Below are 19,323 nucleotides of genomic sequence, written 5' to 3'. Positions count from 1 at the left end.
GCATCTCTTAATTTGGCTTCTAAGCAACCCTGTTTGAAGTCAAGAGGGCTGAAGGAAGAAGGTTTCTCATTATCTTTAATTTAGCCTAGCCTAGCAGGTTGCGAGGAGGGTGGGAAAGCAACAGGTGGGCATTATATATATATAGCAGGTGAGGGAGTGGGCTACGTGGTGTCAGTCTGGCCCTTCCAGTATTCTCTTACAGAAATGAATCGAGTCTATGGAGAAGAATTTCACAATTTGCAGTGAAGAAAGAGTTGGGGGGCGGGTATAGCAGGTGTCACAGCAGGGTAGAGAAGGCTGCGAAACAGGCGCGGAAGGGAGTAGGACAAGCGCCTAAGGCTGACGAGTTAGGGGGCCGTGCTGAAGGGCGAACCGGAAGGGGATGCTTGGGGCGAGTTGGGCTCCTCGAAGTCGGGCCTGCAAGATCTCCTCCCCGGAGCAGTGAGGACGCGGCTTGGAGCCAGCGCGGAGCGGGGCGGGCTGGGGGCGGGGCGCGCACGCGGGAAGGCAGGAGGCGGGCGGGGGCGCGTCTGCCGCGGGAGTCCGGGAGCTGTCCCCCCGGCGCGTCCGCTGCCACCCCGCTCTGTTCTCTGCAGGCGTCCCGCGGCGGACCAGTGCTGCCATGCTCCTGCTGCTGGCGCTGTGCTTGGGGCTGCCGCTCTGCTCGGGATCGCTAGAAGAGGTGCGGAGCTGGAGTGACACTTCAGAGCAAGTAAGTGGAAATCTGGGGGGACCCAAGGAGGGCCCCGGTCGCTGGTTGTTGTCCCTTCCCACCTCCTTCTTCCAGCGCATGGCCACTAAACAGGTTCATTTGACCAGTCCTGGATGCTAGGAAAGGAGGGACCACCCCATATCCTGTTACATAGTCCCCGCTTTCTTCTCGTTTCCCAACTTTCTTCGAGGGAGCTCTCCTATCTATTGGTCACTTGTGACAAGCGTCTGGATGGTAGAGTTTTCTGCAGAATTGTGCCTGGGATTCTGAGTCCTGCAGAACCAAGTCTTCTTGGCTCTTGCTATCCGCTCAGTTTTCGGCTAGTTTTTGATTGTTGTCATTTCTGAGCCAGAGTCCTAAGTTAATTAATTACAAGGATCTTTTTTAAGAGGCTGTGCAGAATAGTGTGTTGTAACTGTTGCTCCTAGCTGTTCAGAGAGAAAGGCCAACTAGGGAAAGTTCCACACTCCTGGAAGCCTCCGCTCTTCCCATCTGAAAACCGGAAGAAACTGACTTTTCACCAGGCGGTGGGGGACCAAGAACCAAAGGGTCTCAATTCTCCTAGTTAATATTCTGTGCATCTGCCAGGGTTTGTGTTTTAAATGGCTTAATCTTACAAGTGGTAAAACTTGCAAACATGAAACCACAATGCAGTGTCTGATCAACAGAAATGCTTTTTGAAAAATATAATACAAGGTCATGTGAATAGCAATGTAAAGACCTTTCGAGGAGAAATTATCTATACCTCCTGGTAGATCACTGAAATTATTTTAAAGTTGTTTCATCTAAAGCATGTTTTCACATGATAGGAGGAAGAGACAATTTAGGCATACTCCCTCCTTCCTTCTTTACTAGCACCTTGGTTTGCAGAGCAAATCCAGAAGATAGAGTCTGCTTGAACATCGGATGATTGCGTTCCCTGACTCTGCCTCATGGCTGAGCTTCCTGAAAAGTGGAAGAAATGGACATTCTCTTGTCAGGTTGTCAGGAGGAATAACCTATAAAAATTCTTGGAGGCTGAGCATGGAGTGGGGAGAGTAAAGACTGTGGACCCAGAGAGAAAGGCTGGTCGTGGCCCTTTACAGTTATGTGCCCTAGAGAGGCGATTTAATTTCCCTGCCTCTATGTTTCCTGTTGATCACAGTAGGGAGTAGTCTCCGTTTGAGAATACTTGCAAGGATTCAGCTGCCGGTCTGAGTGAAGGTATACAGTGGGCATTCAATAAGTGGTAATGTTTTTAGTAAGTGGTTAAGGTGTGAGTTTGGTGCCAGGCTGCCTGGGTTTGATTCCTGATTCTGTTATTTACTGGCTCTGTGATTGGGCAGGTTACTTGGGGCCTTAATTTCCAATTCTGTAAAATGTAGGAAATACTAAGATGATACAGCTAAAGTGCTTGGAACAGTGTCAGCACTTAATGTTGGCACTGGCTGGTAGGCTTGGGCAGCTGAAGTGCTGAGGGAAGAAATTTAGGGTAAAGATCTTAAAATGTCTTTTGGGGGGATGGAGGAGGGAGGGAGAGTGTAGGAAGAACTGAAACAAAGCTTCTGTTTATGAACTAGGAGGAGGGATTGAAGCTTTAACATCTGTAAGTCCAAGGAGGCTTTTAACACTTTCTAAACTCTCCCAGTGAAATGCCATGAACTTGTTCCATTTTAGTGGCTTCATGCTCTCTTTGACCATGGCCCTGTTTATTCATCTTGAAAATGAGGAAGTCAGAAAAAACTCCAAGATATAGTGGCCTATAAAAATGAACAATTTTACCTTTTTCTCACTACTCTATTAATTAATTAATTAATTAATTGTGATGTAGGATTTAAAAGCACAGGCTCTAGAGTCAGACTTGCTGTGTCTGGCTCTGAACTTACTGGAGATTTAATGTCTATGAGCCACTATTTCACCATTTCAAGAATATGGAGAATGAGACAACTTAATTATAAGCGTTTGGAAAATTGAGAGAATTAATAGTATATTTAAAACTGAGAAAAGTACCTGGAAATGTAGTTTGTGCTCTATTCTCAGAATTATGGTCTTTAAAATTATGCATAGACTCGATTTTTCTTATGTAACAGAATATTAAACTGCATTCAAATTTCAGAGACATTACCTTATTTGTTATTTACCTTTAATTGAAGGTACAGGTATTACTAATAATACTTTAGGTTTAGATTTCTTTCCTACTTTCCCTCCACCTTATGTGTGAACAGTGTTGCCCACAGCAGGACTGCTGTGGCAGTGGTCTTCAAACTTGGGTGGGCAAAGGCACTCCAGGAGTTCATTAAACAGTCATTTTTCTGAGACCTCAGTTCCCATTACAGTAATTTATATCCCTTAGATTTGGGAGGGGCTCAGATGATTACAATGCCGGTGATCTGTGACCACACTTCGAATAATGCTGCTGTCAGACTTTTTCAGGAAGTTAATATTTAAAAGGAAGTCCCTTGTATAAAATCAGCCTGCTACAAATTTATCTGTTTTGTAAGTTTCAAATTGATATGGTTTCTTTAAATAAGGATAGGGCTGTATTCCTGTTATGACAAAAGGAGTTTTCAATTTACAAAATAATAGTAACTGTTAATTATTAAGGGTCCATAATATCTCAGCAAGTTTGCCAGAAGCTCTATGTAAAAATAATAAGAAGCAGTTAAGTATATGATTAAGAGCACTCCAAGTGGAGCCAGACTGCCTGGGTTCAAATCTGGATCCCACCACTAATTGGCTGTGTGAACTGGGGCAAGAAACTTAACCTCTCTGGTCTCACTTTTATCACCTGCAAGACAGAGTTGTTAATAGTTTCTGCTAGTAAGGCAGGGGTAGATCTAAGTTTTGAGATAGGAGTAAAGTTTACACAATTTTCAGGGCTCTCTTGAAGAAAGAGAATATCAAGTTATGACTATAAAACTGAGTGCTAAAGTTAGCATTTATTTAGGGTGATAAGCAGATCACAACAAATGGCACAGCTGACAAGCTAACAAACATGACAATGTCTCGTAGTGATGAAGGACCATACAAGGGAGAGGTCCTGAAGCTTATTACATTTTATTAGCTTCTAAATAATAATAAAATATTAAAATAAAAATAGTAGACCCACTTGTTCTTATGATTGTTGTGAGGATTAAATAAATTAATTCAGGCAAAGCACTTGCCTATAGTAGTAGTCACTGTTTTTAGGATTTGTGTACAACCTGATTAAGTCCCCAATTACCTCTGCAAGGAAGCCTGTGTGCTGGTTTGCGCAGGGGAAGCATGGCAGTCCATCCACAGGAGTGTCATCCGAGCTCCTGTGTGCACAGCCTGGATCAGAATGTAGGTATGCTGATGCCAAAAGGTGGTTCTCGGTGACTCCCGCAAAGACCAAGCCACTTTCATGTTACAATCTAATGTAATTCGTTTCAGGGTGATTTTTACTTGTAGCCCTTGGCATATGGATAGGATAGTGTTCAATATATGCTTCTGATTCCACATCAACTGTGTTGACACATTTCTAATACCCGGAATTGAGAATTTTCTGGAGTTTTAATTTTTCATAATCTCTCACTCAGAACCAAACTTTTGCATTTGGGAAAACACAGGAAACCAAGACAACTGTTTTTTTTCTTTTAAAAAATTCTTTGACAAGTAAGTCAGTAAAAGATTCTGTGAGCTCCAGACCACTCAATATTGTCCTTTATGTGCTTGGGTGGGACTGCTGAACCGGAGGTGTAGAGCTGAATGGGGAAGGAGGATGTGTGGGAGATATCTGGAGATCAGCTCACTCCCAAACCAGCATATCTTGTTTCTCAGATGAGGAGGGGGTGGAGGGGTCCTGAGAATCAGCTGATGAGTTGTATGTGACTTTTTATTCCTAACTAGCACTCTTCCCAAAGCCTAGAAGCTCAGACTTAAAGCAGTCTTGCTATCATCGTGCTGTCAGAGTTCCAGTTGGAGGATCCAGCAGGCTTTTTGAGTCTAAGAAACAGCAACGTCTGTTTAAGACAGGGGTCCCCAAACTTTTACACAGGGGGCCAGTTCACTGTCCCTCAGACCATTGGAAGGCCGGACTAGAAAAAAAACTATGAACAAATCCCTATGCACACTGCACATATCTTAAAGTAAAAAAACAAAATGGGAACAAATACAATATTTAAAATAAAGAACAAGTAAATTTAAATCAACAGACTAACCAGTATTTCAATGGGAACTATAGGCCTGCTTTTGACTAATGAGATAGTCAATATGCTCCTCTTACTGACCACCAATGAAAGAGGTGCCCCTTCTGGAAGTGCAGCAAGGGCTGGATAAATGGCCTCAGGGGGCTTCAGTTTGGGGACCCCTGGTTTAAGAAGATGGGGCCACAGGATGGAGACCTGTACTTTCTGGAGAAGAACAGAGGGTCCTGATCCTTTTTAATTAATTTCCTACAAGCAAGGTCCATTTCCTTTGTTTTACACAGTGAAGAGAAACAGTGACTTGCCTAAGGCTAATTTTTTTAAGTTGCCTGAAAATTGTTTGGAATTTTAGCCCCAAAATGAAATTTCTTCTTTCATTACTGAGATTTTAGGCACCCCAAATTGCAAGTGGTTAATAGCTGAACAACCTGCAGCCACATTACTCCAAAGGAAGAAAACCTTTGTGCGAGTGATACAGAATTACCCAAATGGGGGTCTTCCTAGACGAACTGTCCTCAGCCCAGGTGGGAGATGGCATGTCCAATGCCTTTCCAACCAGTAGCCCTTGGTTTTGTTTGAAGTCTTATAGCGCATCTCTGAGGCAACTGACTCCTGAGTTCCTGGGTCCTAGTTTCAGGATCTTAGAATGCCCTCAGAAGTTAGGGCTAACTGGCAGATGGAACCCTCTAGGAACTCATGTCTGGTCACTTGATGGTATGTGGCTGAACCAAGTGCAGCATCTGTTGGCTCTGCTTTATGGGATCTAGAGTCGCAGACCCAGTGACAGGGCTTAAAAGGAAGGTAGAGGGCATAAATTTTGCCTTCATGTCTCTTTCAGTCAACCTGGGTCATTAAAGCATCCACAACAAAGGACAATGTACATGTTTCATGATATCAGAGTCTCTTTCACCAGGGGTAAAATTCGGCTTCCCTGCTTTTCTCTTTTCCTCTGCTCTTTCCCATGTATGAACTTTTTAGAATACTTTCAGGATACTTCTCTTTTCTTCCATTCGTGATCCAACACTGTGATGGATCCTGGGAAAAATAAATCTCTGTTATCCAACTTATAAACATTTAAGCAGTGCCTGCTATTTTTGACCTATAGTTGGCCTAACTAATGATGGACTAGATGAGAGGAGATTGTAAACTCTCTATCTGCATTCTGTGTAAAGGAGATCTTCAGCTGCCTTCTACCTCCTGTTAGTAAACGCTGCATGGTCCATACGAGTTGAAGAGGCAGTTGCAGACCTATGAAGCTGACCATTTCTCACATAGTTCCTGCACTGAACCTGATTTTCTTAAAAACTTTCCCCCTTTCATCCCACTTCAACAGACATCTTACACAACTAGTTGTAGCCACACCTTCATCACAAAGCCTCTCCACAGTCACTCAAGAACATTGTATGTTCTAGTTTCCATTTCTTTTGTAACTCATAAAAATTACTTTGTCTATTAAATTATGAGTATATTTCTTTCTTTTAACTTAGATAGCATAGCCTTTGATGGCAAGGATAACAGCTTGTATTTCTCAATATGTTTCATGGCCTGAATACCTTCTGTTCTGATGCTGGAGAAATGGGCTCAGCTCAGAAAAAGCAAAGAATTCTATTTGTGCCATCTCTTAAGTCTATGATGTGGGACCCAGGCTGGTAGGTGGAAGCGCTAAGATTACTATTCATGGCAGTCCTTGAAGTTGAGCTGGAATCAGTTATCTGTCCTTAAACCCCACTCCCAGATTCTTATAGTGCAGTGGAAAAGCAGGCAGTAAAAGGGGGCAGGAATTTCTAACTGAAAACAATGATAACTCACCCTGTTAAGGTTAGTTTTCTAAATAGAATAAAAAAAGTGAAAACAATGATGATGACATTGGTGTTATTTCAGTTTTAGTCAGGTTGACACCAGCAATCTGTGTATACTAGGGAGTTCTGATTCTGGTTCAATCTGAGTTTAAACTTGGGCAGAAGTGTAGCCATGGTGATCCCCTGAGACGTCAGATAGTCATCTCAAAAATGAAAAAACAACTTCTCTTATTCTCCTTAAAGTTTGTTTATTTTCTTGGAAAAACCTATTTTACAAAGGAAGAAACTTCAAAGAAAATACTTTAGATCAATCAGAGAACATAATATCTGAGAGGGGTTGGTCTTTTCCTCTGGCCATCGTTATATTAGTGACCCCCAGCCAATTTCTCAATTTTAGGGTGGGGAAGGCCAGAGATGAATCTGAAGAACTGGTAAAGACCTTGCCCAGGATGCTTATTGTGGCTTTCCTTGAACTGTCTCATACATTCCACCTCATTTTAGAAATAGAAACTAGTATCTTCCTATTAATTGTTTGGTTCTCATTTGGAATCAGGACAAATGTCAGTTTAAGTCTTGTATTATTTATTTCTATCTCATGTTTACAGAATAAGAGACTATAGTGGCTTATAATGGTAATTTATAATATTTTGGTAGAGGAAGATCAGGGAGAGGACAGGTATTAAGACAGTTTACAAATGGAAATATCTTTTTGGGGTCTTATTTTATTCGAAGTAGTAATAACTAATTTGTCAAAAACTAAAGTAATACAGAAAAGTTTAAAGAAAAAGAATTCAACGACTCAAAGCTAACACCATTAGCATTTGGTGCACATTCTACACATATAAACAGTTATACTTACAACATTGAGATCATGTTTGATATACAGTAGCATTTTGTTACTTGATTTTATCACTTAAACATGTGTCACTAATATATCAATCAGGATCAACTAGGTTATACTGTGGTAACAACACCCAAATCTCAATATCTCAAATGACAAATGTTTACTTCTCACTTATACAACGTGTCTGTCTTGGGCTGGCAGTGGAGGAGGTATGTATGCGCACTGTGGCCACTCAGGACCCTGGACATGACAGGGTAGCTACCGCCTCGGATGCAGCTAACTACTGTGTCATAAAGAAAAGACGTCTCTGCAGTATCACACATCTGTAGTTAAATAGGCACTCCAGAAGTGACAAATGTTACTTACATTCATACTTTATTGGCCTGAACCAGTCACATGGCCCTACCTTGCCACAAGGGGGCCAGGAAATGCTATATGTCTGTCAAAGACCTAGAGAAATATTTGGTGAAAAACACCAAAGTCCAATGAAATGAACATTTATTGATATTAATAAATATAGAGCCACATCACTATTTTTAGCTGTATTCTAATTAATCTGTGTATCACAATATATTTAATCAAACCAATTTTTAAGGATAGTTTAGGTTATTTCCAGTTATTCACAATTGTTTTAAAAGTTGCAAAGAATTTTCTTGTACATTCATATGGTGAGAATGTAAAATGTTATAGCCACTTGGAAAACAGTTTGGCAATTCCTTAAAAGTTAAATTTACCATACGACCCAGGAATTCCACTCCCAGGTAGCTACCTGAGGGAAATAAAAACATATACCTAACATCAAGACTTGCATGTGAGTTTTCATGAAAATTTCATATAATAGCCAAATAAGAGCCCCAAAGTGGAAATAACCTAAAGTTCACCAGCTGATGAATGGTTAAACAAAATATAGTACAGGTATATTCATATAATGGAATATTACTCAGACATAAAAAAGAATGAAGCAACATGGATGAATCCTTTTTTTTTAGGGTTTTATTTATTGATTTTAGAGAGAGGAGAGAGGAAGAAAGGTGGGGGATGGAGGAGCGGGAAGCATCAGCATGTAGTTGCTCTCATATGAGCCTTGACTGGGCAAGCTCTGGGATTTGGAGCAGCAACCTCAGTGTTCCAGGTCCATGCTTTATCCCCTGTGCTACCACAGGTCAGGCTGAATGAATCTTGAAAAGATTATGCCAAATGAAAAAAAAACAGTCATAAAATACTGCGTATTGTATGATTACATTTATACAAAATGCCCAAAATGAGCCAGTCCCCAAAGACAAAGTAGATTAGTGGTTGGTCAGAGCCAGAAGAAATGTAGGGTTTGGGAGGTGACAGCTAAGAGGTACAGGGTTTCTGTTGGGATAATAAAAATTTTCTACTTGATGGTGGTGATCATTGTACAACTCCATGAATATACTAAAAACATTGACTTGTGTACTTTAAATTATACCTCATAAAGCAGTTAAAAAACATATATATACATATATAGTCTGACCTGCGGTGGCGCAGTGGATAAAGTGTTGACCTGCAACACTGAGGTCACTGGTTCAAAATCCTGGGCTTGCCTGGTCAAGGCATATATGGGAGTTGATGCTTCCAGCTCCCCCCTTCTCTCTCTCTCTCTCTTCTCTAAAATGAATAAACAAAATCTTAAAAAAAAAAGAAATACATATGATCTATGCCTATTTTCAGGTTTTGAGCTACTTTGTCAAATTGCCTTCCAGAATGGATGATTTCTTACTCACAGCAACAAGAATTCACACTTCAGTTATTTAAACAGTGATTTGCCATGGACCAGCAAATGCCGAAGTCACTGGTTCAACAACCAGCCAAGACTTTTAAATAAGTCCAGAGTAGCTGGTTCTTTAGTATGATTTTGAAAATGAGGATCTTATCATCTTCCTATGCTCCTCCTTTTAATGTGGGAATGTGTAGCAAGTCATCAAGAAAAACCTCAATAAGAAAATTCAAGTTAAGTTTAGTTTTGCTTCCAGAGTTTCCTAGAGTTTTGAGTTGAACAATTGAGTAAGTCTGAACATGTTTACTTCATGTAATGGACATAATAGCAAAGAGCTTACTTTCAAGCCCCAAATAAATTGAAACAATACAGATGTTATTTCATCCATAATCCTTTAACAGATTTAAGGACCCTCAGATGATGAGGTTGTATTAGCGGATGGGGAGTGGGCCAGAAGCAGGTCTGCTTTGGGCCTACCTGTAGTTTGTGGGTTCTTGACTTCGTGCAAGAAAAGTTCACAATGGGGTACATGCGACATTGAGAGTTGTTTATTATAACTGGGAACAGTGTAATGAAGGAAGGGCTTAGGATAGAATGGGACAAAGGGAGAGAGCCTAGGTGGGCTCTTTGAAATGTCATAGGAAAGAAGTGGGCCAGCCTGAACTCACTAAGTAAAAGTCACAGTGACAGAAGTGAGCCAAGGGAGGGCTGCTGTTAGCTCGCTGAGAAGTCAGAGGAAAAGTGAGTCTTGGAGACAGGCTCAAGGAGTAAGCCCGGGTTGAGCTCCTGTGGTTACCCATTGCTCCTGTGGATGCAAGTCTCGTGGGGACCCTTATAGTAAGAAAAAAAGGTATAGGTGTGCTCTACGGATAGCGGGCCTCTGGGTCCTTTGTCTTGAGGCTTTTTATCTTTCTTTAGTCACTAGGACTCTTAGGGAAGGTCTTAGGGGAGGGTCTTAACAATAGTCATTAACTTGCTAGGTGTGCCATTCAATATATTGGTTCGTCAAAATGTGTGTAGGCCCTGGCTGGTTGGCTCAGGGTAGAGCGTCAGCCTGGCATGCAGAAGTCCCGGGTTCGATTCCCGGCCAGGGCACACAGGAGAAGCGCCCATCTGCTTCTCCACCCCTCCCCCTCTCCTTCCTCTCTGTCTCTCTCTTCCCCTCCCGCAGCCCAGTCGAGGCTCCATTGGAGCAAAGATGGCCCGGGCGCTGGGGATGGCTCCTTGGCCTCTGCCCCAGGTGCTAGAGTGGCTCTGGTCGCAACAGAGTGACGCCCCGGAGGGGCAGAGCATCGCCCCTTGGTGGGCAGAGCGTGGCCCACTGGTGGGTGTGCTGGGTGGATCCTGGTCGGGCGCATGTGGGAGTCTGTCTGACTGTCTCTCCCCGTTTCTAGCTTCAGAAAAATACAAAAAAAAAATGTGTGTAAAGAGGGGACAGGCTTGTTTTCTGTTGAGTTCTGTTTTAAAAGAATGTCGTGAAAGTGAACCAGGACTGAGGTTGGTCTGTTTCGAGATGGTCTGTAAAGTGTAAATCCTGTGTCCTCAGGGAAGATTAAACCTTGTGAGTTAACAGCTGACTATAAACAGCTCAAATTGGTTGGCCTTGTTTAGTTATTTTGTCTCAGTTTCCCTTATTCCGCTCGTCAAGGAATTTCCCTAGCTTTTTACTATCCTGCCTCAGTAGTGTGACATCATGGGTTCAGCAGTCAGCCAGGTCTTGAGAGAGATAAATTTGAATTCTGGCCTAAAAGCTTTCTGATTAAAGGTCAAAACTGCTTTTCAAGATAAATACTCCTTTTTGTGAATTGATTTTAACCTCCTCATGTAACTAACTTCTTTAAGAATGGCCTCACAATCATATTTCATGGCTTTTCTCTTTATAGGTTGGACTCAGGGTGCCGAGGCAACTCCGGCTGTTGCAAAGGCTGGTAGGTATATTCCTGGTGTATCTTACACCTGTCCCCTCACTAGTCTGTGTATCTGGAACAAGGCACTAACTTGGTTTGCAGCTCCTGTAAAGCTTAGAAAGTTGCTTGTAGAAGGATGAAACAGCGTAGCTTTTTAAAAGCTTCCTGTAAGTGGATTTTTTTTTTCTGGAAAGAAACCTGGTTATTTCAGTAGGACTCTAAAGAGAAAGTATGAAGTTTCAAAGGCCTTCTTAAAAACATACACTTAAATTCACCTTTACTTTTTTTCCTTTTTTTTTTTTTAATGAGAGGAGGGGAGGCAGAGAGACAAATTCCCACATTCGCCCTGATTGGGATCCACCGCACATGCTCACTAGGGGGCAGTGCTCTGCCCATCTGGGGCCCTTGCTCCATTGTAACCAGAGCCAATTTTTTAGTGCCTGAGGTGGAGGCCATGGACCCATCCTGAGCACCCGGGCCAACTCGCTCCAATAGAGCCATGGCTTAGGGAGGGCAGGAGGAAGAGAGAATGAGAGAATGAGAGAGAGAGAGAGAGAGAGAGAGAGAGAGAGAGAGAGAGAGAGAGAAAAGCAAGAGGGGAGGAGTGGAGAAGCAGATGGGCACTTCTCCTGTGTGCCCTGACTAGGAATCAAACCCAAGATGTCCACATGCCGAACCAATGCTCTACCATTGAGCCAACTAGCCAGGGCCTCACCTTTACTGTTTTTTACAACATTCTTACACAGTAATACAGGCTTTCTTGAGAAGCAAACAACAAAAGCAAATGAAAAGTTCACCTTTGTAGAGTAAAGCTTCATGTGACAAGTTCAGATCAGAACTTAGGCATTTGTTTAACAAATAATTTACTGTCTGTCTTGCAGAGTTCTAGGCCTTGGGAATATAGCAATAAACAAGACAGGCCAAGGACCCTGTGTGTCACAGTGCTTGAATTCTAAAGGGGGGCAGAGATAAACAAATATATTGTAAGTGTAATATACAAAGATGACAAACACTGTAATAGTGGAAGATGGAAAGACCTTAGATACATTTGTATCTATGAAATTTTCTGATTATTACTTTCAAACAGTGGGATCCTATAATGACAGCCAATGTTAACTGAGTGCTTACTATGTGCCAGACATTGTTCTAAGTGCTTCACATGTCATATAGCTCAGTTACCCTTGTCACAGTTCTCTGAGGCATTTTATAGATGAGAAAACAGCTTCAGAAAGATTGAGTAACTTGCCCTAAACTACATAGTTGATAAGAGGTTGAAGAACCAGGATTTGAGTCTCCACAATTTGGCTTCTGAGTCCATGCTCTTAACTAATACACCAAACTGTCTTCTTAATTAAATGTATTTTTCTACTTATTATTATTTTCACTCAAGGATACCTCACATGACCTAGCTCTATCCATTCTTCTAGATGGTGAGAAAAAATCCATGTCATTGGCATACCATAATTTATTAAGTATTCTAACTATTGATGAGTTTTTTTTGTTGTTGAATTTATTGGGGTGACACTGGTCAACAAAATTACAAAGGTTTCAGGTGCAAAATTCCACAGTGTATCATCTGTACATTAACTGCATTGTGTATTCACCACCCCAAGTCAATTCTCCATTATTGATGAGTTTTTAGTTTGTTTCCAGGATTTTTCTCTCTATAAACACTGCTGCAAAAAAACTTTCTGTTTATTCTGTTATGAGGGTGATTTTAGTACAATGGCCTAGATTTTCAGGAGAATTTCTGTATCAAAGTGCATATGCATTTTAAATTTTGATAGATGTTTTCAGATTAGTTTTTGAATTCTGTTACTCTTAATATTATCTACGTATATTAACTAATTTCTATTAAAATGATGAATATACACATTTCTACCAGCAATAGATATACTTTCTTTGATTTGCAAGTCTCTTAGACATAAAGTCATTTTTCATTGTTCCTTTAACCTGCATTTCCTTAACTACTTATGACTTTGAATATTTTCTGTACATTTATTGGCCATTCAGAGCAGTTCTTCTGTGAATTGATTTTTTTTCAGATCCTTTACCCATTTTTCTCTTGTGTTTTTTATCCCCTAATTGCCATTATGTTGAGTATCTTTCTGTGTTATAGATCCCTTGTCTTCTAAGTTGGAAGAAGTCTGTCCTAAATGTGTCATTTGTCTGTTAACTTTGTTTGTGGTATATTGGTCATTTGGAAGTTTTAAGTTCCTAAGTAATAAATAAGTTTATCTTTTCTTTTTAAACTTTGAGTTTTCATTCTTGGTTATAAAAATTTTCTTGATCCCATGACTGTAACTGTTTATGCAATTGTTCAGATTTTTTTAGAAGTCTCTAAGAATTTTTTTTTGCCCATTCAACTGGTTCCAGAATGGAACTCAAGGCCCTGTGTGATCTGGCTCCTGTCTTGCTCTGTAGCCTGTCCACCCTGTGAGCTTCCTTATGTTTGTACTCATCTGTACCACACTAATCTGAATGTTCTTTAATTAATGAACAGGATGTGGGTGGCAACAGCTGGTACTCATTATCATTGTCAGCTCATGGACCACAGGGGTGGATTTGCTTGATTTTATTCTGAATTAATTAGTTTTGTGAAGCTCTCTGACATCACATACACACACAGAAAAAATGTTTATAGTTTGGAAAGCAGGGGTGTCTTATGCCTGAGTCTCCATGGTGCTTAACAGATACTGGCCTGATTTTTCTAAAGTAATTCACTGTCATCATTTAACCTACCAATAGAAAGGGCCATATCTGGCATCTTCTTCACAGCATGTATTCTAAAATTTATACTCCGGATTTGTTTTAAGCAGATATGGTGAGACACATAGACAAAAAAACTGATTACCATGAATGAAGAAATTTATACTTACAAATTCATAAGAACAAGAAGCACAGCACATAGGGCCATATGGGGGAAGCACCAGGGTTATCCGGGAGGCAGAAGAGGCAGAGTGAGAGCATGGCCCAGAGCCTTTATTGGGTTTTTGCAGCAAAGAATTAGTAAGTTTAAGATTGGATAGTTTGAATAATTTTGGCAGGCTCTGGGCTGTAGGGTGGTCCCTAGTTGTTCATGGGTATTCTAGGACAAATGAATATGGGCTGGGTGTGTGAGAGTTTGAGAAAGAAGATGATTGGGAGAGTGGACTCTGGACTGGTTGGTTGTACATTAAAAGTATGCTCAAAGGGGAATTGTTTGTTATCTCTAGGGCTTAGCTATCCCTAAGATCAAGGCCAGAGTATCAAGAATATAGAAAATAATAAAATATAGTCAATACAGCAGGTAGTATGGTGCTGGGTGTCATTGCATCATAGAGGGTGTCTCCCTACTCCCAACTCTAACCACCATGGTTTATCTTTCTTTTTAGGAGGTGTATAGAGTGGGGTTTTCCCTTGGATAAAAGTGATAACTGTATTTTATCTTTCCTCTCTTCTAAACATCATGAAATATTGCTAAGTAGAATGTATTGCTGGATAGGCAATCCAGAACTGATGCCACCTTCTGTCTGCAGAGGGGTAAATGATTTCTCCAAGGTGATAATGACAGGTGCCATGTCAGGGAGGTGCCTCATCTGGACGTCTTCTGTTTAATGTAATGACAACATGGGCTATGTTGTTTTTCTCAGCCAACTGCCAAGCCTTCTCCTTTATACAATGAGGGGGAGCCAAGTTAGATAATTTCTAAGGTTCTCTACCACCTCCAAAATTATTTCCCCTAATGATCACTGAAGAACTGTGAGACCAGAATAAAACAACAAAAGATTAACCTTCTGGGAAAAACCCTGAGTCTTGCAAAATGCCATTGTAAATGTTTCTTAGTTCCATTTTTACATTTCCAGATGGCATCTTGGGTAAGTCAGGACATCCTCTGGGTAGCTTGATTTTAAGTGACTTACATGAGTCACACAGAAGAAACGTTAGGTCCCATGAGAAGCTAATTAAGACACTCCCTACCTCAGACTGCTTTTCCATCTGTTTAGCTCTTGCAGGAAAATAATGAAGAAATTATTATGTCACGGGAAGGCTGGATTTTTGCCCCCTATTTTCCAGTTGGCATTCCCAAATGAAATGAGTTAAATATAAAAATGGAAAGCATGTTGGATTTTTAAGAACTGCTCATTGGGAAAATTTGAGGCAACTGTTTTATAGCTTTCCTTTTATGACACACTTTCACAAACTTCGGCCATTTTAAGTCCTGTTCTTGGCTTTTGGGTTGTCCATTTTCTGACAATTTGACATACTTGTCCAATATTCTCACATTGTACCCTTTGTTCTAATTAAACTGTTCTTTGTTCTAGGAATATGATGTGGTTCATTCCTACTTCCACGAATTTTGTGTTTCTAGTATGTTTTTGTTCTCTTTCACCACATATAAAGTCTATGTATGTTTTAAAACCCTTTCTTACTTTTAAAGACCTTGCTGATTTCTCTTTCTTCTGAAAACTATAAGGACTTATAGCCAATAAGTTAATATATATATATATATATTCTATACCTTCCTATGTTGCACTTTCTTCCCAATGCGATCATAGTGCCTTGAGAGAAGAAACTATATGTAATATTTTTTCCCAATCATTCATTGAATTTAGTCTATCATAGTGTTAATAAATGCTAGTTTACTACCGTTTCCTTTCTTGGGGTATATGTTTTTCTTTAATTGTTCGAGATTCAGAAAATTCAGTTCAATTCCATAAATGTTTTTGACTTTTCCTCTGTGCTGAAAGCTGTGGGTGAATAAAAAAGAGGAAGCCTTGGTCTCTGTCCTCCACGTATTTACAGTCTGGTAGGGGCAGGGCTAAGGGACAGGGAGTGTGAGGGGCATGGGGGGACTGATGTGCACATGATTAGTGATTAATTGGAGTAGGCTGTAGCCCAAGAGCGAGAGCGCTGTTACAGGAGGGCAGGGGCTGGGACTTGAAAGTAGCAACAGAAGCTCCTGTGGAAAAACAGCATCTGGGCAGAAGCAGTAAAACTAAAATACTTTCCTAAAACTTTCTTCAGCCTATCTTTTGGATTCACAAGTTATACCTTCTATTCTTGATATAATATTGTGGAAAATTCTACTATATTCATAATCTTAATTTAAGGTAGAAGAAGAAAGCATAGTACTGTATAGGGAAACTCAGTCTTTCGTCAGAGTCTCTCATTTTCATATGACATTATAATTGATAATTATGTCATAAATGTCAACAAATCAACATAACATCAAAAATAGTTACAAATAGGCCAAGTTTTAAAGACTGTGCAAGTCAAATAAAGGAGACTATAGGCTATGTAATTTGAGATCTTCCTAAAACACACCAATTAGTGAAGATATGTAATGATGGCTCTCAGGGCCTTATCTATTTAAATAGTATAGACCGGGGACCAACAAATTTTTTCTTAAAGGAGCAGATACTGCCCTTATCAGAGGCTTTTATTATAAGTGTACCTTTTTCTGGGTTCTAATTCCTGAAATACTTTCTTGAGCTGAATATTGATCCCCAGTTTACAATGTGATTATAGTCCAAATGGGGGAGCCCAGAGTATAGTGTCTCTCAGAGGATGTTCAAATTAAATTGAAAATGAGAACTTCTTTAGTCACGCTCTGACTTTTGATCAACTTGGTAATTTTATAGATATGAACTAAACATTTATAACAGAAAATGTTTATGTACTTCACATAGTTTACTTCTAAAATTCCAATAATTCATTAAACTGCTTAAGCAATGATTAGTCTCTGCTACATTGGAAATCTGAACTGTGTGCATTTGTTCATGTTAGGGGAGAAGATTTGCTTCTATGTCATAAACTGGTTGTTCAACCACAGTTGTTTTTTTTGTTTTGTTTTGTTTTGTTTTTCATTTTTCTGAAGCTGGAAACAGGGAGAGACAGTCAGACAGACTCCCGCATGTGCCCGACTGGGATCCACCCGGCATGCCCACCATGGGGTGACGCTCTGCCCACCAGGGGGCGATGCTCTGTCCATCCTGGGGGTCGCCATGTTGCAACCAGAGCCACTCTAGCGCCTGAGGCAGAGGCCACAGAGCCATCCACAGCGCCCGGGCCATCTTTGCTCCAATGGAGCCTTGGCCGTGGGAGGGGAAGAGAGAGACAGAGAGGAAAGCGCGGCGGAGGGGTGGAGAAGCAAATGGGCGCTTCTCCTGTGTGCCCTGGCCGGGAATCGAACCCGGGTCCTCCGCACGCTAGGCCGACACTCTACCACTGAGCCAACTGGCCAGGGCTCAACCACAGTTGTTTTTTAAGTGGAGGGAATAAAAGGTGAAAAAAATCAGGAAAGACAAAGAAGTAAAGAATCACAAGCCAAAATCTCCCAAACTGAGGATGTAAAAAAAGATCCACATCGACCCCAAATGGTTGAATCATGCTTTCACACATCATTGAAAGTACTATGTGTTTAATTCCATCAGAAAACCAAACCTTTGATGTCAGAGTTCGCGGTGAAGTCTACCATTATTTCGCGCTACGCCTTCACTACGGTTTCCTGCAGAATGCTGAATAGAGGTTCTGAGGACCAAGAATTTGAGTTTCTGATGCAGGTTCCAGCCACAGCTTTCATCACCAACTTCACTATGTAGGTGACGCTGGTCGGAGACTCTGGAATGAAGATTTCTATGTAGGGTGGTCAGGGTGAGCCCTTTGGCTGTGAAAATTTATTTCCCAGTGGATAGTACATGGGTCAGAAGGCTGATTCCTTTCTTCTTTCCCTCTCTCCCTCTTTCTCATCCTCCTCCCTCCCTCCTCCTCTCTCTTCCTTTCTTCCTCCTTTCCATGACCTCTCTTTTTCTCTTTCTTTCTCTCCTTTCTTCCAAAAAATAAGTACCCACTCTGGGCAAGACACTCTATGAAAAAGACAATGCTCCTCTGCTCCAGAAGTTTTATAATAATAAAAATAAGTAAACAACTCAATAAACGAGATAATTTCAGACAGTTGCAAATGATACAAAGGTAACAAACCGAACTGGGAGGGCCTGTTTAGGTTGGGTGGTCAGGCAAGCGGCTCAGAAGGGGAAGTGTTTAAATTGAGATCTGAATGACGAGACAGCATGAAACCTTGGCTATGTTAGATATTTCTCTTCTTTTCCTGGTGGATGGTAAAGATATGCAAAAGAGGGAGGTGTTTGATTTGAGTTTTAGGCCTGGGCAGGATTCAGGTCAGTGAACCATCATGGAAGTTTATTTGAGCAGATCTGATTTCTTCCTGAAGAATCATAGAAGCATCTCGAGTTAGGTCTTACCATTTGTATCTGTTGAAAATTACCCTAGAATAAAACGGATGATTTAAGGGCAGTGTTTTGGTTTGGAATGTAGTTTCTATACCTCTACAAGCAAAATAAAAATATTTTCTACTGTTGTCATGGTTATGAAATCCATATTTGCATTTGTCTAACTACAAGCTGGTAAAACAGCTGTCTCTTGTTTTCAGGCTAATTGGAGATGAGGTATATAAAGGAGAAATTACAGAGAAAGAAAAGAAAAATGGTGATAAGGTAAAAGAGAAAAGGAATAAAACTATGGAAGATAATGGGTAAGTGCCATTTAATTAAAGAATTAAAAATTCACTTTAGTAAAGTGTCCAATTTTCTACCCCTTTGCTTAGCCATCTGGTCTTTTTTCTTCCTTTAAGTATTTATTTTCCTTTTTTATCATCATAATTGATATATGTAGTTAACAGTACAGTAAGTGAGGATGTATAGTAACCAGGGACATTTTAGCACTCCCATCCCTCAGTTCTCATTTCCTGGAAACATCTACTTCTAATATTCCTGTAGTTTTTTGTGGTTATCTCCAACTCTAAATATTGTGATAGTTTTGGTTTTTACTAATTTCTTGATAAAACCCGATATTATCCATTGATTCTCTGCTGTGAAATCATAGGATTTAGCGTAATTGCAATGCTCTCATTCTCGTTCTGTTTCAAATTTTTACATTATTATTCATTTTTCTTACATCAGCTTGAGCAGTTACACCATCCTAGACTAGACCTTCAATCTTTGATGATAATACTTCGTCTCCTACGCTTTACCCTACCTTCTGTTTTTATTTCTAGCACCCATCTTTTCTTATTTAATCATTTATTTTTCCTGAGTTACTAACATTTCAATTCTGATCTGTCACAATATTTTTATTTTTTTGTTTTGTCTATAAACTGAATCTAAACATTGAAAA

At 40.5% G+C, this 19,323-nt stretch overlaps 1 protein-coding gene across 2 annotated transcripts in view; it reads left to right on the top strand.

Moving 5' to 3' along the window:
- The first annotated feature begins 299 nt into the window (after positions 1 to 299).
- The window catches only part of ITIH5 (inter-alpha-trypsin inhibitor heavy chain 5), an 83,764-nt gene continuing 64,740 nt past the window's right edge, over positions 300 to 19,323 (top strand). The window contains exons 1-5 of one of the 2 annotated variants that reach the window (XM_066279646.1): positions 300 to 441; positions 597 to 712; positions 11,125 to 11,169; positions 17,565 to 17,728; positions 18,581 to 18,682. In XM_066279646.1, coding sequence (XP_066135743.1) covers positions 623 to 712; positions 11,125 to 11,169; positions 17,565 to 17,728; positions 18,581 to 18,682 — 401 coding nt within the window. In that variant the 5' untranslated portion in view covers positions 300 to 441; positions 597 to 622. Of the gene's footprint in view, positions 442 to 505; positions 713 to 11,124; positions 11,170 to 17,564; positions 17,729 to 18,580; positions 18,683 to 19,323 lie in introns of those variants that run through there. The other variant, XM_066279645.1, reaches the window with a different exon arrangement.

This window comes from Saccopteryx bilineata, chromosome 5, assembly GCF_036850765.1.
Source record: "Saccopteryx bilineata isolate mSacBil1 chromosome 5, mSacBil1_pri_phased_curated, whole genome shotgun sequence".
NCBI classification, from domain to species: Eukaryota; Metazoa; Chordata; class Mammalia; order Chiroptera; family Emballonuridae; genus Saccopteryx; species Saccopteryx bilineata.
The sequence above is the reverse complement of the archived record's forward strand: the minus strand, read 5'-3'. Positions and strand labels throughout refer to the sequence as shown.